Source organism: Cucurbita moschata, unplaced genomic scaffold, assembly GCF_002738365.1.
Source record: "Cucurbita moschata cultivar Rifu unplaced genomic scaffold, Cmos_1.0 Cmo_Scf00017, whole genome shotgun sequence".
Lineage (NCBI taxonomy): Eukaryota > Viridiplantae > Streptophyta > Magnoliopsida > Cucurbitales > Cucurbitaceae > Cucurbita > Cucurbita moschata.
The window spans coordinates 1695244-1717418 of record NW_019268533.1 but is presented as its reverse complement, the minus strand read 5'-3'; the positions used below and the strand labels follow the sequence as shown (position 1 = coordinate 1717418).

The 22175-nt window shown below is 36.1% G+C and overlaps 4 protein-coding genes across 18 annotated transcripts in view; 1 reads left to right on the top strand and 3 right to left on the bottom strand.

The window, feature by feature from the left end:
* The window catches only part of LOC111455242 (protein LAZ1-like), a 6985-nt gene extending 2402 nt beyond the window's left edge, over window positions 1-4583 (bottom strand). For 2 of the 5 annotated variants that reach the window (XR_002712557.1, XM_023096835.1), the window contains exons 1-7: window positions 4122-4582; window positions 2934-3147; window positions 2786-2842; window positions 2123-2231; window positions 1718-1902; window positions 1546-1634; window positions 710-968 (exon numbers count right to left, since the gene is read on the bottom strand). Coding sequence is in view for 4 of the 5 variants with exons in the window: in XM_023096835.1 (XP_022952603.1) it covers window positions 710-968; window positions 1546-1634; window positions 1718-1902; window positions 2123-2231; window positions 2786-2842; window positions 2934-3050 (816 nt within the window). In the remaining variant the exon portion in view is untranslated. The other 3 variants (XM_023096838.1, XM_023096836.1, XM_023096837.1) reach the window with 3 other exon arrangements.
* A 643-nt stretch (window positions 4584-5226) lies between these two features.
* LOC111454970 (ubiquitin domain-containing protein DSK2b-like) lies at window positions 5227-9775 on the bottom strand. Its single transcript, XM_023096464.1, has 9 exons — window positions 9513-9775; window positions 9184-9431; window positions 7607-8356; window positions 6944-7152; window positions 6736-6849; window positions 6328-6386; window positions 5947-5978; window positions 5776-5865; window positions 5227-5684 (listed from the first exon to the last, which is right to left on the bottom strand). Exons 2-9 carry the CDS (start codon window positions 9425-9427, stop codon window positions 5536-5538), a joined length of 1647 nt encoding a protein of 548 aa, XP_022952232.1. The 5' UTR covers window positions 9428-9431; window positions 9513-9775; the 3' UTR covers window positions 5227-5535.
* Window positions 9776-11474: 1699 nt separating this feature from the next.
* On the top strand, window positions 11475-12620 carry LOC111455526 (zinc finger protein ZAT3-like). The gene has a single exon (XM_023097241.1). The coding sequence runs from the start codon at window positions 11475-11477 to the stop codon at window positions 12486-12488; it is 1014 nt and encodes a 337-aa protein (XP_022953009.1). The 3' UTR covers window positions 12489-12620.
* A 1170-nt stretch (window positions 12621-13790) lies between these two features.
* Window positions 13791-21850, bottom strand: LOC111454966 (pentatricopeptide repeat-containing protein At2g17140). 11 transcript variants are annotated; one of them, XM_023096462.1, is made up of 9 exons: window positions 19296-21850; window positions 18431-18660; window positions 17881-18091; window positions 17254-17332; window positions 16582-17116; window positions 16341-16419; window positions 15914-16027; window positions 14723-14972; window positions 13791-14628 (listed from the first exon to the last, which is right to left on the bottom strand). In XM_023096462.1, the coding sequence occupies exons 1-2, from the start codon at window positions 21791-21793 to the stop codon at window positions 18534-18536; spliced, it is 2625 nt and encodes an 874-aa protein (XP_022952230.1). In that variant the 5' UTR covers window positions 21794-21850; the 3' UTR covers window positions 13791-14628; window positions 14723-14972; window positions 15914-16027; window positions 16341-16419; window positions 16582-17116; window positions 17254-17332; window positions 17881-18091; window positions 18431-18533. The 11 variants fall into 11 exon arrangements, with proteins under 11 accessions (XP_022952230.1, XP_022952222.1, XP_022952224.1 ...); XM_023096454.1 differs by having other exon boundaries at window positions 16582-17332; XM_023096456.1 differs by having other exon boundaries at window positions 16582-17332; window positions 17881-17933.
* Window positions 21851-22175: the final 325 nt, after the last annotated feature.

Here is a 22175-nt window from a genome sequence, read left to right as displayed (position 1 = left end):
AAAAAAAAAAAAAAAAAAAAAAAAAAAAAAAAAAAAAAAAAAAAAAAAAAAAAAAAGAGGATGGTTCATAAAACAAGAATGAGAAACATATGAGACAAAATGGTGCTCGATTAAATGAGAAAACAATATAACGTTCTCAACTATTTGATTCTTCAGATGAAGTCGTCAGCACAGCGAATAAAATGTAATAGGAAAAGAAAAAAGAATATTAACTCAGTCAAATTCTAATACACATGGTCGCTTTTAAAAGTAGATAGAAATCAAGAAATAATTACTAAAGGATGCCAATCGTCAATATAGCACCACCATCATCACAATTCTTCCACTATTTAATGAACAAGTTCAATCAGCTACACCTGTAAAGATCTCTATACCATCATATGTATAAAAGTAAATCAAACTCAACTATTGGTTTCTAAAGTTTGCTGTTCCTGTATCAAGTTTCAACAATTAAGTTTACAATTTGGGCAGAAGAAAGGTAGAATAAACTTGAATTCTACTTGTCGTCTTATCCATCCGAGAAGAGTAAAACAAAAAAGAAAGACGATAGGAAACGCACATTAAAGGGTAAAGTGACTTTGAGAAAGCGAAAATATTACTAGACAAGTCTGACGACAGTTGCTTAATCAATGGCATCACCATTCAACATTAGATCTGAATCAGTTGAAGGAAAAAAAAAAAAAAAGATGCAGGAGAAAGAAATGGCTACCTCGATACAAATGATGAAATCTTGGACACTTGACTTAAACTGTAACCCTTGGGCTACAGAACTGAACAGATCGAGGGAAGATAGGAGAGCAATTCCAACACCTTGCCACCAAGTCAAAAATACTATAGATTTAAACATAAAAAACTTGGCGAATGGCTTTATATGTATCAATTCTTTCTTCGTAACTGCATAGAACTGAATCAGACAGTACAATGCCCATGATTGACTGAAATTTAAAACCACTGCCATATAAGGATACCTACAAAATAAATGCTAAAACCATCAATCGAAAATTTCAGCTTTAAAATCTCCAATATTTTTCAGTCATTTTTTAAAAGCAATAATAGTCAGATGCAGTTATAAAAATCTACTTAGCACTCCCCGCCCAGAAGTATTTCATAAGATAACATAATGAGGGAGTATTCCAAAATTTCAGACGACCACCTGCTACCTTATACACTAATTGATATTTAATTCAGCTAAAGCAAAACAAAACCAGTCCAGAAACAAACAATATAGAAACTAACAGAAAAAAAAGTAGAACTTCAACATGAAAGATCATAGGAAAGATATGTCAACATGACAGATCCATAGCAATATATTCCACAGATGCACACATACAATCGACAGATAACTCAAATCAAGAATGTGAAAAAAGCAAAAAAAACATACGCATTTCAAAGTCAACAGTAACAATATGCATGAGCAAACATCCAATGCCGTGTAAAAATGAAAATTAAAGAAAACCCCACAAAGAAAACTTAAAACTTGACATGCAGTTAGTCCAATATGAAGGAGAGTAAGCAACGGCAGAGATACTTGAAATTTTGGTTTACCCGCATTTGAAATTAAAATCTCCTTCACAATAAACGCCAAAGTTCTCAAGAACTACAGCTAAAATAGAAGTGAGGGACTTTATCATCATCTGCACAGAAAACCCATTAGTCTTCTTTAATCATATTAAAAGGCATTGGATAACAGAGCATCAATGGTCAACGGCAGGCATACATATTGGACGATCCCAATTTTGATAACATGGTAAACCCATCCACCAATTTTCCATGGCTTTAAGAAAAGGTTCATAGGGAAAACATGCTTGATTGTTCCCTTCTCTGAGCTATGTTCTAATAATGGTGTCTTGGTATTTAAACGTCCTTCTCTCTCTAGAAATACAATAGTCCCTTCTTCCCCACCTAGTGAAAACACAAAACATTAATAAAGGGGTCAGTAGATGACTTGGTCCATGAGAAAACTGCAAAAAAAGAAAAAAAATTGGAACTTTGCAAGAGAGATAAAAATGAATGACTAATCGAAAATATAGCTGAAACTAAGTTCAGACTCCTGCAAAATTAAAACCCATAGCCTCTGTCATAATCCTACAATACTTTCAGAAATATTTTATAAAGAACGTACCTAAGCAAGCAACCAGATATCGTCCAAAGCAGTACATTGCAAAGGATTCATAGCAATCGCGTAGGATCTCAAGATAAACACTAATTGATGGGTACACCAATGATACAAACTGTTCACAGTAAACCAAGTAAGAGAAAAAAAGGTGTAAATTTTCCACAAGATATCTGCTGCATCCAAAACAGAGAAAGAACAGCAAAACTCAATACAAAGGGAAAACTATATCGTATTATCATAAATTCTGATAATTAAGTCAACCAACACGTTTCAATGTTTAAAAATAATATCAAATACCAGCAGAAAATATCGTGTTGATTATATGTCAAAAAATCAATTAGAACCTCGAATTTACAAGGTCCCATATTTTCACAGTCCTAGACTGCAAATATATGGAATGCATCCTTAAGATTACGTTTTTCAACTGCTCTAGTCAATATCTCATTCCACGATGAACTCTATTTTGAAATAAGGTTATTATGATATCCAATATTCAGGGAAGAACAAATAGTTGAGTTGGATATTGGAACTTGCTATTTCAATCATAAAGCTTTAGTTTGAGGGAGGTTTGGATTACTAACACTCAATAAGGTATAGAAAGAATGTAAGTAAGAAATTTATCTCCAAGTATTTGCCATGTCATAAGGAAGCCTTCAGTTAAGAACTTACTGATTCTACACCATAAGTTGGTACCATTAGGATAACACCAATCAAAAACTTTTGCTCCTGAGAAATGATAACCAGGAATAGTTATACTAATTGAAAGAAAATCAGAAAAATTACAAGACAAGGAAGCATCTTCATGGAATAAGAGAACCTCCGGATTCTTATATGCAGAAAGGTGCTCGAACAATAGATATAGTGAAAGGACAAGAGTCAGAATAACAAATGCAGCAGCAGCAAATGTCGCCCATGTTGGAGGTGTATAGGTCATTGATATGTTGAAATAAGTCAATACCTTCACTTAAAAGCTTCCGTCTCTAATATCTATTACCTTATTCAATTGGAAGAAAGGAGGAAAACATAAAAACCTGTTGAAATGCACAGACAGTGTTAGAAATATTTACAACCAAACATTCTCAATTAATCATAGACTAAGAATAAGGTGGAACAAGTAAGAAACTTCCAATGCTATTGAAGAATGGACCAAAATTTATGTCATAAGGTCTATCTAGTTTTCGGCTTAAATTTTACCAATTCTAAAGAAAACTCAACATTTTAAGACCTGATTCCATTGCTAATTACAACTCCATAAATATAAGAAGTCTTTCATGATCAAGAATCTAACAGGAAGTAGTTTGGGAACTTGTTAAAAAATTTACTTCTACTTGATCTACTTCTAATTTGTTTTGTAATTAAAGCATAGCTCAATTACCCACTAGCTGGGAGGCTTCTTGTTGTTGTTTTTTTTTTTTTTTTTTTCTTTTTTTAATCCTTTGGGGTATGGGGATATCTCATCCCCGCGCTGTTTGTCCCTTTGACAATGAAGTTCCTGTTTCTTAAAAGAAAAATGTTCTTAAAAAAATCGAATTTGCTATGATAGATAGATACGTCAAGGGTTGATTTCAATAAGATCATTTGATTTCAGACAAGGCATCATGTGCCTCAGCTACTCCGATGAAACAGGGAAGGATGGAAGCTAGTGAATTGGTTTAGTTCGGTGGCAATGGCCAGGCACAAAATATGCTCATTTCACCTGTTTAACTAAAAGGGTACCGATGCCTCAACTAACCTCGACGAAGAAAGAAACTGAATCAACTCCACAAACCCAGATGGAAGGAGATCGAGGAGTAGAAATGGAAATCAAAGTTTCATAAATACTAACAAGATAATGATAAATTTTGGGAAAACCAGGAATTACAAAACAAACTGAATGCAATAATAAAATCATTCAAACTTCAAAGGGAATGGGGATGATAGCAGCAAGCAATTTCTCACAAAAAATTAGGGGTAGGAAAAAAAAAAGAGAAAGAAACAGGATAAGAAAATAAAGAAAAGAAATCACCATGAGGAGCACGAAGGAAACAGAAGTACAGAACGACAGAACAGTCAATAAACGACGCCGTAGAGCCTCATCCAGTTGATTGGTCAGAGAATCGAAAATACGGTATTTCTTGCCCGAATCTGGCATAAACCCTAGGGAAGTGTGCAGCAGAAGCACGGGGAAGGCACGTGACTTTGGAGTCCCGTGCGTCCCGTCCACTACGACCGTGCGGAAGAAAATTCCGCCAATTACTAAGCACCAATGAACCTCTATCGCTCCCGTCTGTTTCTGTCAAATCCTGTTACCATCACAGTTGGAGCGAGCGATCTTGGTCACTCTCAGCCATAATGACGCGCATCGTCCACCGCTCGCCGGCGTTCCTAGAACGGCAAGTTAACTCGATTTGCGGCAGTGGTTGGGATCAGAACGGAACGGAGAGGTAGGGATGGGAGATAAGAATTTGATCTCGCGGGTAAAGTTGGTGTTCAAGGTCTGGTTTTCAATTATTTTTATCCTTTTTTTTTAATTTCCAATAATCATTTAATTTTCTTTTTCTTTTTCTTTTTCAAAATATTCCAATTCAAATGAATGGATATTCTATTCAAACTATTAATTAATTTAATTTAATTTTGGTAAGTACTCGTATATATTCTGATTGAATGTTAATTATAAATTTAATTAACTTTTAATAATAATTATTATTTCAATATTTGAAGATTTTTATAGATAAAAAACAACGTTTATTCTGTAAATAAAGACAATAATTATTATTATTTCAATATTATTAATTCCAATAACTACTTTTATTATTATTTCAAGTCGATTTTCAATAACTCAACGACAACTATTACTATTATTTCAAGAGTCGATAGTTTGACTTTCACCTAAAAAATAGTCAATATTTTAAATTAAGAACCTAACTCCATTCGACAGCAGATCTTATTAAACCAAGCATTTTTATACCTCGATCGACCAAAAAAAACTTCTTGACGCTCATCAAAATTTAAACCAAATAATCTCAAAGATTAGAGACTAAATTATAAAACATTCGTCAAAACGACGAACTTGAACCCAAAATTAACATCTTTTCTCGAACAAAAATGAGCACAATGAAGCCATAACTCGATAAAAAGAAACTAAAAAAACTGCTGCCGATCGAGTTCCAACGAAATTTGAAACGTTTAAAATGTATTTACAAGTCTTTTTTGGAGGGATGGGGCAAATTTAATATAGTGATCCATAACAATATCCACAAAGTCTATGTATTTCTATCTCATGGGGCACTTTCAATTATTCAGATTCCAAAACGTAACCTGTGTGTCTCTTCTCTGGCATGTGCAGCTGCTGTTTCGTGACTGTAGATCTAAAATTTCACTACTACATGACAAATAATCCCAATTAAATTTCGAAAGAAAAGAGGTAAGATCTTATCGATTTACTGCCCGAGATTTCCCAGCAGTCGTTCGACAGCAGCATGAACGTTCCCGGAAGTAGCGCGTAGAGCTCTGATGTTCTCTTGGGTGTCGAAGAAGCCCATCTCTTGGAGCTGTGAAAGTTGAGTTGCGTATAGTTCTTCTGGGGGCACTGCAAAGAAAGTTCATTTGATATTTAAAGGCCCCAGCAAGGTGAGCTGCAGCAATGAAAAGAAAACAACAAAGCTAGCAGATAATCGAACCGTTGGGATTGTTCGAAACAGCCAACCCGCCAGCACCGAGCCCACCAAACAGGTTCATTAACATCTCCAATCCAGCAGCGCTAGGAACACCTATAACTTAGGTGACTTAGAAACGTTGGTCGTGTAAAAGAAAACGATGAACATCAAATCTGAAATTATCCTTCACCATACCTGTAGCAGCAGCACCTGATTGAGCAGAGTCTCTGTAAAAAGTAGCAAGTAATCAATACTCGACGTGCAGTAAAATTCAGTGCGAAAAACGAACTAAATCTGCATAGCTATACAGTAATCATACGATTTACACGGATTAATTGTACAAAACCAATATCTTGGTCAAATTCCATCAAACTATTAAACTACCATACAGTTACAAGGCCACAGAATTCATTCTAGATGAAGTTTGATTATACAATGAATAAAAACAGCTCGGTATATGACGATGAATCTGCAGCATTCAATATAAAATGTGATCCTGACGGTCGTTTCAAACAGCCTAGTATTTGAGCTACAAAGGTGTACAATTATATAAATTAGAGAGGAAATTGGACTCACTGAGCTGATGGCTGTCGATTTAAGGTAGAGAGGAGTGACTGCTGAATTGATAGCATTTGCTGCAAGAAGAAAATGCAGAAATGAACCAAGAAAACTGTAAATGTATTTTAATAGAAAACAAAAATTTGGAAATGATATCAATAATGTAACGCCTCAAGCCCACCGCTAGCAGATATTGTTCCTTTTTAGGCTTTCCTTTTCGGGCTTTCTCTAAAGGTTTTTAAAATGCGTTTGCTAGAGAGAGGTTTCCACACGCTTATAAAGAATGCTTCGTTTGAACCATCATTACATATTACCATGAACGCCAATTGATTCCAAACAATCAAATCAAAATTAGAATTTAGAATACAGATTTTGTGTTTGTTTCTTTCGGGTGAAGTGGGGTGGGGGATGTCCGAGTAGTTGTACCTGAATCATCTCAGGATTAGTTAATTGGCGAACAAACTCCGGATTTTGCATCATTTCTCTTAATTGAGGATTCATATCGACCATGCTCCGTAGCTGTGGGTTCAGATTGAGGATCTACAGTTCAAATCAAAGAAAATGGGAATTACAAAACCTTTCAAATGGCATTTAAACTAATTTAGCAGTAATCATAATCATATAAGCACAGCACCTGGTTCATATACTGAGGATTGGAGAGCAGGCTTTGCATCATCTGTGAAATAGCTGGATTTTGCAGAAACTGATTCATCTGAGCCGCGTCTGGCACAACACCAGCAAGAGGATCCACATTTGTACGGCCAGCTCCTCCTAATCCTCCGATACCAGGAGCCCTTGCATCACCAGCTGGAGTAGGCCGTGTGGTTGTTGTCTGAGTTCCTCCTGAAAATTAACATTGAAATATGCCACCATTCAGTAAAGATGTGATGAAACCATGTTAATAGGATGAAGTACACGGGAAAGTTAGGTTTCCAAATGAATGGTAATAGATTCAAATTTACAATGGAATAAGCCAAAGAAGCTCGAGTAAACTCAAGCAAGATAGTCATACGCTTAATTTGGGCAAAGAAATATTATACGATAAGACGTCAGAATATCGATAAGCAAGAATACCTTCAAGTAACAACCACATAAACTTACAAATCTTGTCTAACATATATCAATTCGTAGAAAAAGTAAATGATTTCTCAATCTAATCTCGTTTGAATGTGAAAAGAAAAAAGTAAGTTATATCATTTGAAGGCACAAAAGCGTCCTCTAGTTAAATTATGGGAGGAATAGAATAGAATTGCAACAAAAATAATACTTTACTAGTCAATAAAGGTAGCATTGTTACCCCAGGGATTAGGAAGTGGATTTGTATTTGGAGCAGCATTTCCTGTTGTTTCTGATCCTGTAGTTGAAGAATTATTAGACTCGTTCCTCGCTGGTGCACCCCCTTGGTTGGACAAGAGAGCTGCAAATGGGTTTGCACTTGAATCATTCCCAGCATTTCCAGCCATCGTTGTTGCATTTAGAAATGGCTCCTGAACATTTTCATACATCCGCCTCAGCATGTTAAATCCCTCGGGAGAAGATTCAATGTTACTCATAGCTCGGTCAGTGTTTCTCATCATCTCTCTCATGAGTTCAGGATTCCTTGCAGCCTCTAACGTCTGTCGAAGGATACCAGGGTCATTGAGAATGTGAGCAAGCTCTGGGTTCCTGTCAATAATATCCCGCATCTGAGGATTGCTCGTAATTAAGGTCCGCATCAAGTCAGGGTTATTCATCAAGTTCTGAATTGCAGGCATGTTCATTATTTCCCTCATCATGTTCGGGTTTTGAGTCAACTGTTGTTGCACTTGCTCGAACTCAGGAAGTCCAGCTCCACCGCCACCAAGAGGATTAAAACCCAGTCCAGGAAATAATGATGCACCAAGGCCAGCATTTCCAAAAGCACCACTCTCAGTAGAACCAACACCTCTTGTAACGCCAGTAGCAGTGTCAGAACTTCTACTATTAACATTGGAAGCAGGTGCAGAAGGTGGTGCTGAAGCTTGGGCAAAACCTCGAACCATGTGAATAGTGTGATCTGCCTGTAAACCTTCAAAAACGAGAAGGAAAAAAGATATGAACACAATTTCAGGTCAACAAGAAAACATATTCTCAATGCCAATTACTACAGCACAAAATGCGAGTGTCGATGGTACGAGGTTAAAGGGATCTTCAAACGCGCACACGTCTACAGACAACTTGCAAATACTAAGAACAATTTATCAGTGTAATACGTCGCACAATAGCCACTAAATAACAAATAGATTGTATTGTATAACTCAGGCCAATTTTCGCTATGAACATAAGAACTCCAACACTAGAAATGGAATGGAAAACGAAAGCTCCCACTATATACCTCGATAAGCTAATCGTACAAATTTGTCAGCTTGAGAAAGTCGAGGAAAGAGAGAATCATCAACCAAAATGTATACTGGATTCAAACATTACAAACCAACACACAACGTCTGCAGCTGTTGCAATATACTCGATACCTTCAATTAAACTATACTCAGACCCAACAGAATATGAATATAAAGAATTTACCAGCAATTCCCAGTAAAGGATCTATACTTGGCTTACGCCAAACCCTGTACCAAAAAAAAGGAACATTTGAGACAAAGAGCCGACATGAATCAGGCGGTGCTTACAATCCAATCAATCAGGGGAGTTCCTTGGGAATAAATGAACTAAAACTTGAAGAACAACCCAAAAAAATCACATTCACATATCCTTCCAAAGAGAACAAAAAATTGAGGAAAAAACTCAATTATAATGAACAAAGAAAAACGAGAATTATCCACCAAAATTTAGTCCACAGAGTTCCAGAAAAACAATTCTATATCACATAATAACCCGAACAGAAAAGAATTAACATACCATAACTGACTAAGGTTTGATCGTCCTTTAAGATGCGACCCTTGTAGATCAAGCGTTGCTGATCAGCTGGAACGTCACAATTCTGAGCAAGAATTGATTTAAATGTCCCAACCAAGGAATCAAGACTCGTCCTCACCGAAAATTTCGAACCATTAGAACATCGAATATTAACTGTAACACTACCTCCCCCTTCTTCACCGTCACCATGAACCCGGTGCTCGCTGGAATCACCGTCGGCACCCATATCCCTTTAACGCAGATCGATCAGCAAAAGAATCTCGAAACAAAACGAAACAAAACAAAACAAAAAAGAAAAACCCAACTCTAACCCTATCCCAAAAGAAACATCGAAAACCCCGAAAGGATAACGAAAACCGCAGATTAAAAAAGCGAGAAAGAAAAAAAAAAGTATCTAATGCAATACAATCACGAAAGCGAAAAAGAATAATTCTGTAACACAAAATCAAAATTGGAGTATTTACGGTATAAAAAATTAACAAAAAGAAAAGGAGAATTGAATGAATCGAAAAGTGTGCGTAGAGATTGAGAAGACAGCGACGAAATCGCGTAAAGTGATCATGTGATTCGAGAAATGGATGAAGTAAGAATGGAGCTGAATCCCATATTCCATTTCTTATTTTCGGGCCTGGATTTTGCTCCTTCCAGTCCGACAAGATAAGAGTTTCGATCTGTGGGCCTTAGTTTGGATTTTCCCGTACATCTTGGGCCTTAGTCAGGCCCATAATGAAAAATTACCAAAAATAATAATTATTATTATTATAATCTGTGATTTTAACAACTATTTCCACTCCCTAGGCTCCATATAGGTGTAGGCCCGATCGCTTGGTTCGAAGACCCGTTGGTAAAAAAAAAAGTGATATGAACCACGACCAAGGAATTTCCATACCTCTAGATCCAATTACAAGGACGAGAGCTAAGAAGCTACAACAAACCTTGTACACTTATATTTAAATTATGGTAAACTCATAAAAGGAAATTTATGGAACTAGTCAAAGGATAACTAATAAGCAAATTTCATTCATTGCATGTTTAATAACGTCTTTTAGAATTTTATTTGATGAGTGAATATAAGTGTACAAAGTTTGTTGTAGCTTCTTGGCTCTCGTCATTGTAATTGAACCTTGAGGTATGAAAATTCCTTGATCGTGGTTCATATCAAAAAAGAAAGTTGGTTCGAAAACCCGTTGGTAAAAAAAAAAATGGGGAAGTCCAGATATCGAGATGGAGTCGTAAGTTAAGAGACCGTATTATTTAACATTTCTATTTATAAGAGTATTACTTAACATTTCTATTTTTAAATAAATTTAAATATATGATTATTTCAAGTTTTAAAAATAATATAATTCCATGGTATATTATTACTTTATGGAACTTATTAACAAGGATCAGATCTCTTACCGTCAATATATGGATGAAAACTGTAAAAATATTTTTTAACAGACATTTTTAATCATAGCACTAACCGTCAGAGTGTTACTTAACATTTATATTTAAAAAAATAAAATAAATATATGATTATTTTGAGTTTAAAAAAATGCAATTTGATGATATATTATTACTTTATTAAACTCGTTAACAAGAACGGGATCTCTTACCGTCAATATATGGACGAAAACCATATAAATACTTTTTAATAAACATTTTTAATCATAACAGTATTACTTAACATTTCTATTTTTTAAAAAAATTTAAATATATGATTATTTTTAATTTAAAAAATTGCGATATATTATTATTTTATTAAACTCATTAATAAAGATTATATTTTTATCTCAATATATGGACGAAAACCATAAAAATATTTTTTAATAATATTTTTAATCATAGCACATTTATATTTTTTAAATTTAAGCATATAATTATTTCTAATTAAAAAAAATGTAATCCGATGATATATTATTACTTTATTAAACTCATTAACAACGACCAAATCTTCAATATATGGACGAAAATCGTATGAGTATTTTCAAAACACTAAAATATTAACGATTTTTATCTAAAATTAATAATAAGAATATTTTTAAAAATTTTATAGAACATTATTGAAACTTTTGAAAGTGATATTCTCGAAAATATTTATATTAATTTAATATAAATATATAATTTTTAGATTATTTTGTACGAAAATGAACGGTCAAGATCAAATTTGACCAGATAAGACTGAAGTCAGTTGAAAGAGCGCGAAAAAAAAAATCTCTCTCCCCGTAAGATCTGTAACTACCGCAATAACTAACTGAAGAAATAAGGAAAGAGGAAGAAAAAAACCCGCCATGTCTGTGACAGAAGAACCTGTAACCGTCTCACAGCCTTCAAATCCAAAATCCTTCCGCCATTGTTATACTTTCTGTTTTTCTATCCACTTTCAGCTCCCTTTCTTCTCTCTTCTTCCAATCATGAATTCAGATATGAACTCCCTCGCCATTTCCAGTAGTAGCAGCTCTGCCTTGGACCTCGCTATTCCATTTCAACTCGGAATCGTCGAATCTACTTTCGATTCCAAGGGCCGCCATAATCCACGCAAGAAGCGGTCAAGAACTGAAAATGCCTCCACTGCTGCCGTCGGTTCCAAGGCTAAGTATAGAAAGAAGCCGGATCCTACTGCGCCGAAGATCACTCCTCCGTGTAGTGAGTGTGGGAGGAGGTTTTGGTCGGATAAAGCGCTTTTTGGTCATATGAGGTGTCATCCTGAACGACAATGGCGGGGGATTAATCCGCCGGTTAGTTTCCGTCGCTCGGTTTCGGTTTCTCCTTTTAGACCTAGAGCTGATTTGGAAGAATCGGCGTTTACGGAAGAGGAACAGGACGTCGCTAATTGCTTGTTAGTGCTTGCCGATTGCCCTAGTGCGATCGCTAGGGTTTCCGATTTTCGATTCGAATGCGCGAGTTGTAAGAAAGTGTTTAGATCGCACCAGGCGCTTGGAGGACATAGGGCAAGTCACAAGAATGTGAGAGGCTGTTCCGCCATGGCGAAGAGCGATGAAGAAATAGAACATGATGCTCTGTTTGGACATTGTGGTCATGATTTGAGCATCAATCTGGAGGATAAAATGTCGATGATTTTAGGAACAGCAGCAGGGCATAAGTGTAGTGTATGTATGAGGGTTTTCGCGAGTGGTCAAGCACTTGGTGGCCATATGAGATGCCATTGGGAGAGAGTGGAGGAGAATGCAGCTACAGAAGAGGGGTTTCTTAACTTGGACTTGAACATGCCTGCCCCTGTTGAAGATGCCTCTTCTTCTTCGTATTCTTCAGGTCTCACTCTTGATCTTAGGTTGGGCCTCTGAAACCAACCTTCATTCTTCTGTGTTAGTCTCTTTATCACAATTTGTTGATATGTTGTAATTTAGGCTTTCGTATATGCTGTAACATTCATATCTGTTTCTGGCTCTATTGGCTACACATTTTAGGTAGACATTTGCAAATTTCTTTCACATAAATTGAGAAGCTGTTTCTCTTTATTAATAAATTACCATGCCTAGCTGTGCAGTTTAGATTTGTGAATGGTTTCTCCTTCATTTTTGTTCATCATGCTTAGCTTTGAGTTAAGATCTGAGTAGGTACCCCATTTTCTTGCTTATTGAGGTGTCTGATTTTGAGTTTGCTTTCCATTTTTGATCCACTGAATGTGGTTAGATTCAAGTTTGCTCTGTATGATGTTCTTTTTGAAGTTTCTTTTGGTTGTAATCCCTTGTATGCTTTATTTTATACTGTTTGGAAGACTTTATTGTACCACCTTTACTCGTGGTTATTGCACATTATGTACTAATGTGAGTGAGGTGTCATTTGGACATGAGTGAGCTTAATGGGAGTCTCTTTTCTACCATTCTTGAGGGATGTCTCCTACTAGATGGGCTTAAAAATAGTAGATTTTTATAGTGCTCCAAGATCTTGAGTGACATTGTAGTGTGAGATCTCATATCGATTGGAGAGAGGAATAAGTGCAAGTGAGGACGTTGGATGTTGGGCTGTGAGATCCCACCTTGATTGGAGAGGGGAACGTCGGATAAGCCCAATAATGAGAATATCTACTAGCAGTGGGCTTGGGTTGTTACATGTAGTAAGCTCAAATGGAGAAAACTCGGTTGCATCTAAAAGCTAAAGCCCACCACTAGCAAATATTGTTCTTTTTTGGGATTTCCTAAAGAATGTTTCGTTCTTCTCGTTCAACTGATATGAGATCTCACAATACACCTTCCTTTAAGGTCCAGCATCCTCATTAGCATTCGTTTCTTTCTCAAATCAATGTGGATCTCACATCTTTAGTTAGCTATTAAGCCCTCTTCATCGCTTCCCTATTTACTAGCACAGTTTGACCAAAAATCATCCTACTGCCATATGGCTTTCAGATCCACACCAAGGACTTCGAGTTTCAATCATATAAAGGAACCTCTTCCATTGCTTGATTTGTTGAAGGCAGCCCAAGTATCCAATCCACCTCATGGATTGACCAAAACCATGTCGATAATAACAGTTTAGTTGGTTCACTGAGTAGAAATAATCTTCATCTTCTATTAGCCACTTTCTAAACGAAGAGAAAGGAAAGACTCCGGATCCTCAGCTTACCAAAATTTAGAAGCGAGAACCTCTGTGATGCTGATATCGGTCTACCCATTCTATTTGATAGTTGATATTGATCAAAGTGTCTGGTGCTAAGAAAATTGTTTCGAACATGTCAACTAAAGCATCTACTCTGCTTCCCTAAAAGGGGAAACTAGTCTAAGCTTGTCATTTGGAGACATCTTTTTAGCTTCATGAGACAATTCGATATATATGGTCTTACAACTTTGCAGAGACCTGTGTTTTTGTTCCGGCGATATGAACGTATTTAAGTAATTGCCGTTCTGTAAGACCATAATGAAAATGTGGTGGTTGAAATGGAGGACGAGGTATCCTCTTCCCCCCGAGACCCCTTTCTCCTCGGGAGGCCCGCACGACGGGCTATTAGCTCAGTGGTAAAGCACGCCCTTGATAATTGCATCGTTGTGCCTTCTCTCCCTTACAGCCGAGCTGCTTCGCTCATGAACCGTCCCACTGTGTCTCCCTTCCATATAAAATAAGATTGGTCGTCCTCATCAAGTAAAGAAATAGATGAAGTGATTAGACAATGTTCCATAAAAGATCAATATCTGAAGTCAGTTTCAATGCAGTCCAACATTCTAGCTACTCAGTTTAGATCTTTGGATCTCCAAGTCCACTCCTCCATTTATCCTTGTTGATAGGTGATTTGGTTGTCCTACTCCTGAGCAACTGGAAACATGGGGTCACAGATTCCATGGAGAAACAGTTGAAATTATCAAAGAAAAACATCAACCTCCATGTCTGACTGATCCTAATTGCTTCTGTGCTGCAATCCTTGATGCTTTCACAAATGTTGTTTGAGATATCAAGCTTAGCCAGCACGAGTCTTCATATGCATCAAACCTACTTTGAGATTATGCAACAAAAAGTAGATTACAGGGAGTTACTAGTTAGGAAGACAATGGCTGTAGCTGAAAGTAAAAGTAGTCATATCCCCTACCCGAATAGTTATATACTACTAAGTCGTCGTTGTTACCTTTGCTTGCACGCTATATAATACCATTTTCAATCGCCCTCTAAATCTTGCTTTCAAACTCTTTGAAAATCTCTCTACTTCTATTTTCTAAAACCTTCTTCTTAAATCGGGGTCAGAGGCTCGAGCATACGTTGCCTAGTCGTAGGCGACGCGCAAACGAATTAACTTAACTCACTTGTTGCTGAAAAGTTAGTGTAGCACAATAGCAAGTCCGCTGTAAAAAAAAAGAGCGATTGTGACTTATAAGCAAGCAGCAGAATCCAATCCAACATAATGTTTTTATTGGGAGACAATTATAACACAAACACTTCGAAGAAACTAAAGTTTTTATTAGGATTCTTGGCATAAACATAATTTTGATTCATGTATTATGTATTTTTCGCTCGTGTTACGTGTATGTTCTTTTTTAAAAAAAGCTCTCTTGACATGTTAAGTTTTTATACTTTCTAGATATTTGATGGCAAAAGTATTAGAGATTAGAGAATTTGTTGACTACTTTTACTGCTACTGATAGAATGCACTGTTCTAATGTTTCTATTTATTTTATAATTATTGTTATATTATTTTTATTTTAAATTTTATTAAATCAACTATATATATATATATATATATTTCTTTCTTCTTTTTTTTTTAAACCTCGTTTAACTGAAATGATTAAATTTTCTCAACATTTCATATTTTTATGCTTATGAGTTTGATATCGATATGAATGGTAAATTGACATGTTCAATATATCATTAAAAAAACATTAAAAAAAATACTATGATAAAATAATCAATAAAATATTATTAAATATGAATATAATATAAAATGCTTATTTATAACTTTATTTTTTATTTTTACTTTTTTTTAAAAAAAAATCGATATCAACCTTTTAAACCTTGTTTGAGACACATTTTTTACTATTTTTTTCTTACCCTATTATATAAATATGTTATCGTTGAGGCCGGTAATTCAATAGGTTGAACTTAGTTCATAAAGAACAGCTCGTGAATTTAGAAGAATTTTCAGACACTAATTAGTCATTTTTCGTTTACTCTTCTAAATACTATATGAACTAAGCAAAGGCATAAATACTTAGATGTTCATAAATTTGAACTCTAAATAAGTTAGTTCATGCTAAAATCAAAATGAGAGATATTGAAAAACTCTTACATAAATAGAAGAACGAACGGTTTGAGGCAGAAATTGCTGCAACAAAACGACTCCAACGTCAGCTTCTCCCCCCTTAATGTTGATGTTTGGAGTGCAAATAAAGTCTCACCATGGCTGGAGAAGCAAAATACTAATGGTATAAAAGCAAATTCATAAGAGTTTATGGCTAAAATAGACAACATCGTACTGCTCTGAAGATATGTTGAGATCCTCAAAAGAAAAGAGCCATTTTAGTGTTTGAGATCAACTAAGAAGGGAATCTATTTAAAAAAATTAATGATAAATAAATAACCGCTATAATTCAAGAGTCTAGTTTCTCGTTTAATGTTTGTTAATGTTATAAAATTTCTTGAAACATAATCATTTTGAGCTGATTAATTAATAAAACTGTCCAATTTTTTGGTGATGATCAGTTGAATAAGTTTACCTTCACCATTGAGATGCCTTTGTCCCATGCTAGACATCGATTGCAGTACCACTGATGCCTTGATTTAGAAGAGAATAGCCTGGTTAAACAGAAAAATGTAGTTTGAATATGAACAATATATACATATACATATACATATACATACATACATATATATATATATATATTTACAACTTTTATTGCATGAGTCCACTAGAATTTCTTCTATGTAATTTCAATCGAGTAATAATGTACTAGCTACCTGGCCATTGTCTGCTTGAACTTCCTGTTTGTGCAGTTTGTCCAACTACTCTGAAAATGATATGGAGGCAACATGGATAACAAGGTCGGCTTCCCAAACGATCAAGAACGTAGGCCATTCTCTAAGGAAACTCCAGCTCGTGATCGACGCGGTTGAACGTGCTGATGGTGCAACACAGAATGGGTCTTTCTATGAAAGCTTCCCACAGTTGAACTCTCCCAGTTTTCCTGAGATTGGCCATTATTCATCCACGAAGATGAGTGACCATCATGAGTAAAATAAACCATCAAGCTGAAAGTGGCTGATTCAGCCATGGAGCCCCTGTGATGTCCCGGACCTCTTCATGTAGTCAGACTTCTGGTCCAGGCAGTCAGAAGAGCCTGTTGGAATGCTAAATAAAACGAGCATTGAAGCAGAATTGTACGCACCATGTCAGGGGGACCCAAAGATTCGAAGATCTCACAGCTCCCATCATTTAGCGAACATCCTGATAGTTACCTCCTTACATGGCGACCGAACACGAGATGGGGGTGCACTGAAAGTAAAAACCATTTTTGGTGAAGAAAAAATCAGGTTCATGCACCAAAATTGGGGTCTTCGAGGTTTGCCAGACAATATTACATGAGTCAATATCAGGTATGTCGACAACGATGGGGAATCAGTTCTACTGACATGCGAAACTGTCGAATCTGCCTCTAATGGATTCCTCAGCAGACTTTGGCAAAAGCTTCTTTGGCAGTAGCAGTCCATCCTGAAAACATCACACTTACTATTTTAGAGAACTTATCAGTTGTTTTTCATAACTTAGCAGTTGCTAGTGGTGGGATACTCAGCTGAAGACTAAACTAACATCAAAGTCACTTTTTGTAGCAGAAAAAGAGTTACTTTTATCCTTTTTAGAAGATAAATGGCATAGTAGAGAAAATAATATTGGGATGCTTGTAAGACTTTCAGGCTAGGTACGTGTCACATAAGAACGAACTTTTGACCTACCCAGTTGAGGGTTTACATGAAAGGCCAGTGGTTCTATGTAACTTTAAACCATTCCCCACCTCCAAAAATCATATAATTACTTGTTTATACAACATTTCATAATGAATACCGTATTTCACAATAGACATACTTCATGAAGTGCATACGGTGATATTAATGTAATATTTTACATGTCAAGGCATAACAATGTGATGGCCCAGTGCATTTATATTTCTTTCATGCTATAGTGAAGTTCCAGAGTCTAAAAACTCAAAAAAAAAAAAAAAAATTACAAAGTGAATGAAAAAAGCAATGTAGCTTGCTCACCGTTTCTTAGTTCGATGCTCCCTTCCATATTCCATTGTACTAGGCTATAAGATCTAGACATAACATAACAGATCGTGCTCGAGTTTAAAACTTGTAAGCGTTCCAAATCATTTGAACGTGGAAGAAATTATTCCCAGACTACTCTCTAATAGCTCTCCAAGCTGACAGAGTAAAACTACGAAACGGTGCTCGAGTTTCCACTTTCCATAATCTACACAAAAGCTCAGTGCTTGTGTACTTAGTATGAATAAAAATTGCATTGTCGCTTGAAAATGTATATAACAGAATAAAACTATCAATCAGCCATTATAGCAAAATGAATCTCATTCATTCCTAGTTCTTTCACTACAATTAGAAGTTTGAGCCCACCTCAAATTCAAGTCTAATATAGGTAAGACCCTTGATTAAATATTAAAGAATAATTGGAAATTATTAAGCATGCAGAACCTAAACAACTACATTATTTGCATAGAAAAAAGTTCATCGTTCTCTATCTATCTTCTCATTGTTACGGTACTGAGTTTAAAAAATCCAGAAAAAATGGCTCTACCTGATGTGCTGATGTCCTTAAGCACCCTGACTTGAAGATTTGATGCCTCAGCAGGTTTGAGCATATTCCCATATTTGCCTGTTCCTCAAGAACTTTAAAAGCTTTAAACAACACCATCCCAGCAATCATGTGTGCTAAATTTCTGTGGCTGCGAAGTTGATATACTTCCTTGACCCCATCCTTTCAACACACGCTTAAGAGTCTTCTGTGCAATCCCACTGCCATCGTTTCTGTTGAAGTTGTGCAGGTCCAAGCCACGCACATGACACACATGGAACAGAAAATTAAACATTCATTGACCATACAAAATAAATTAATTAATGAATAGCCTCATTATTTTAACTATCCTTGGCCTAATGTTCAACTGATTTGATAACTGGAAATTACAATCTACTACTAGAGGTCGTCTCCAGAGGGATTTAACTCTATAGTTAAGGTTGTGACATTAAAAGACCCTCAAAGGATCATCGTACGTGTTACCGTGGAAAAAAAGAACTGCCTAAAAATATGCATCATGCAGGGAAAAAGTATATACTTATGATTCTTCAAAAGTTTTATGCAAACACTTGTGGATTATTAGGATAAACAAATTGCAAGAATCTTAAGGGTAATGAAAATGGTTGCTAAAATCCTAGCGATGAACTCATTCAATATTTGGACCAAATTAAGTGATATATTTAAAATTTAAAATCACCACCAAGTAACTTATATTCCTCTTACAGTATATTATGAACAACATGAAATCAGGAAACACTTCAGTTGAATTTGAATAATGTCAGAAAACCAATGTTCTCAACCAAATACTCGATTATGCAGCATGGAGATAAATAAGAACCACATCAAGCATATTTTTGAAGAATTATACCTGTGAACTATCTTGTGCCAATCTCTTTCATCATCATTATTTGATCTTCCTCGGCTAAGCTTATTCTCATGTCGGTTGATATCAGTTTCTGAAGCCATTTCCATCATCTTTTCTGCAAACTCATCGGCTGCATGCTTGTTCCCACTTTTACCTAATCCATCAATCACCGGCATGAGTGATGCAGGGTCAAACCTATACTGCTTATCCATCATCGTATGAAGAATGAAACTAGCATCATCTAGCTTTCCGTCCTTGCAAAGCCTTTCAATTAGGTCCCTGTAAAGAAAATTTTTCAAGGCTAGAGATCTATCTAATGCAGCTTCAAAAAGCTCTTTAGCCTTGGATGTTTCACCTCCAGTTAATAGCTCATTGAACATAAAACTATACAAGGATTCCTTGTGGCCACATAGGCTTAAAGCTATCTCAAATAACTCTTGAGCCGCTCCAAAGTCACAAGCCTTAAAGAAAGCTCCAATCAAAATCCTAAACGTATATATATTAGGAGATATCCCCTTCTGCAGCATTTCATCCAAAAGACTGGTGGCATCTTTCAGTTTCCCACCTTCAGATAGGCAGCTAATAATGTTATTATAAGTGTAAACATTAGGAAAAATCCCTTTTTCTTTCATCTCTTCCATCAACCCATATATTTCAAATATTTGATTTTTAGAACTTAAACCCTGGATCAAAGAATTATACGTTCGAAGACTCTTGTTGCACCCTTTTTTCTCCATTTCCTTGAGTACTCTAAAAGCAGATGACAACTTTCCTTGTTTACAGTAACTATGTATGAAAGTATCAAATATGAGTGAATCCGGAGATAGCTTTTTCCCAATCATCTCCAGAAGCTTCTTTTTTGCTTCGTCAACCCGCCCCGCCTTACATAACCAACTTATTATGGTTGCATATGTGATAGAGTCAGGTAAACACTTCATCCCATTATTGCCAATATCAAAAAGACCAATAAAAGAGTTTCCAAGATTACCAAGAGAAGCGCTTCCATGGTTCCACATGCCACTCACTATTTCAATAGCTTTGTCCAGATTCCCAGATTTACAGAGGCCATTAATCACTGTATTACAAGTTACATTATTCAAGCCATAACCTCTTTCATTCATCTTTTGTAGCAACTCTTCAGCCTCTGATGCTTTTCCCTCTTTCCACAGGCTGTGAAGCAGGATGTTACAAGTATACATATTGGGAAAACAACCAACCTGTGTCATTTCACGAAGAACATAATTGGCTTCAAGTATCTTTCCTCTACAGCAGTATCCATGCAGTAGGGTACTATAAGATACAGTATCTGGAGCTACACCACTCTCTCTCATTAGACCTATTATAGATCTTGCATCAGAAAACATCCCATATTTACAAAGTCCATATATCAAAATGTTATAGGAGTAAAGATTGGGTTTTATACTCTTTTCTGCCATTTCATTAAGAATTAAACGAGCTTCAAGGAGCTTTCCACTTCTAACCAAACCTAACAACCATATGTTATAGCTCTCCATGGTCAAATGAGTTTCAGATTTTTTCATAGAATCAAAGAGAGCCTTGGATTCCTCGAACATTCCCTCATTACAAAATCCTTCTAGCATTAAATTATATGTTATTGTATTAGGCTGAGGTAACCCTAACTCTTCATCTATTTGCATGTCTCTAAAAATTCTGGAAGCTTCTAAAATTTGCCCGGATTTACAGAGGGCAGCAATTCTGCAATTGAAAGTTACAATATCTGGAGAAAGACCAACCTCTCTCATCCTTTCCACCAATTTCTCAGCCTCCCCAGTCTGACCTTCTCCACAAAGAGAAGATATCACAGTATTGTATGCAACCCTATTGGGAAGAGCACCAGAGCTCCTCATCTCGTCTAAAAGTTCAATACCTCGATCATGGAGCCCAGCTCTACAATACCCACGAACTATAAGTCCAAGACTAAACTCATTAGGCTTACACCCTTTTTCAGACATTTTATCAAACACTTCCCGTGCATTCTCCAAGTACCCCATTTCACAAAGCGCACGTATCAACAGATTAAAAGTATAAGTCTGTGGGTTAACTCTCGCAAAAACCATATCCTTATAAAGCCAAATCACAAAATCAACCCGGCTCTCCTTCAAAGAGCACCGAAACAGAAAATTATAGAAAGAAATATCTGGAGGGTCATTAGGAAACCTGGCTCGAAGCGATCGAAACTGAGAAATGGCATTTTCGAAGAGACCCAAATCAGCCAAGGCTCGAACGAGTGCAAATCCAGATGGATGAGCAAAATCCCGGTGCTGCGACAAGAGGAGTTGGTGAAGGTGATCGATCTGTGGGTGCATTTTTGCAGTGGTGAGGATGCGGGCAATAAGAGGTATAGATTGAAGGGAGGTTTTGAAGAAGGAAGAGGAGGCAGAGATGGGGGAAGAAAGAACTCGCTTGAAGAGAAGCCATGCTAATTCGGGGCTTTTGGAATTCAGGTAAACGGCTTTAGAGAGCATGGCTGCTCGGTCCATTTACACTCGCGCGTCTGCTGATTCTGCTCAGTTTTGCAGTGGAAAACGCTGCAGGAAGATGATAAGAATATCGATTAGTTTTTATTATTATTAGAATCAAACCATTTATTTATTTTTTAAATGATAATTTGTGATAACTATTTTCGAAATTCAATTTTTAATAGTTCACAACTTATAAATTATAATTAGTCTAAAAATTTTAAATCGTTCTATTTGATTCAAAAATTTTGGTGGTAGGAATGTAGTAAAAACTTTTTTTAAGGAATGGGTCAGATCGGACATTTCTCGAGAACAGTAGCTAAAGATGCTGATACTATCATTTGGATTTGGAAACGATTTCAATAGTCATAGATTTGGAGGAGATTTTTCGAAAAGTATTTAG

Coding starts and splice junctions, on each gene's coding strand:
- LOC111454970 (XM_023096464.1), bottom strand. CDS start 9,427: ATGGGTGCCGACGGTGATTCCAGCGAGCACCGGGTTCATGGTGACGGT. Junction 6,387..6,735: donor CTAATCCTGAGATGATTCAG/GTACAACTACTC, acceptor TTCTTCTTGCAG/CAAATGCTATCAATTCAGCA. Junction 5,979..6,327: donor AATCGACAGCCATCAGCTCA/GTGAGTCCAATT, acceptor TACTTTTTACAG/AGACTCTGCTCAATCAGGTG.
- LOC111455526 (XM_023097241.1), top strand. CDS start 11,475: ATGTCTGTGACAGAAGAACCTGTAACCGTCTCACAGCCTTCAAATCCA.
- LOC111454966 (XM_023096454.1), bottom strand. CDS start 21,793: ATGGACCGAGCAGCCATGCTCTCTAAAGCCGTTTACCTGAATTCCAAA. Junction 18,661..19,295: donor TGGCACAAGATAGTTCACAG/GTATAATTCTTC, acceptor CAACTTCAACAG/AAACGATGGCAGTGGGATTG.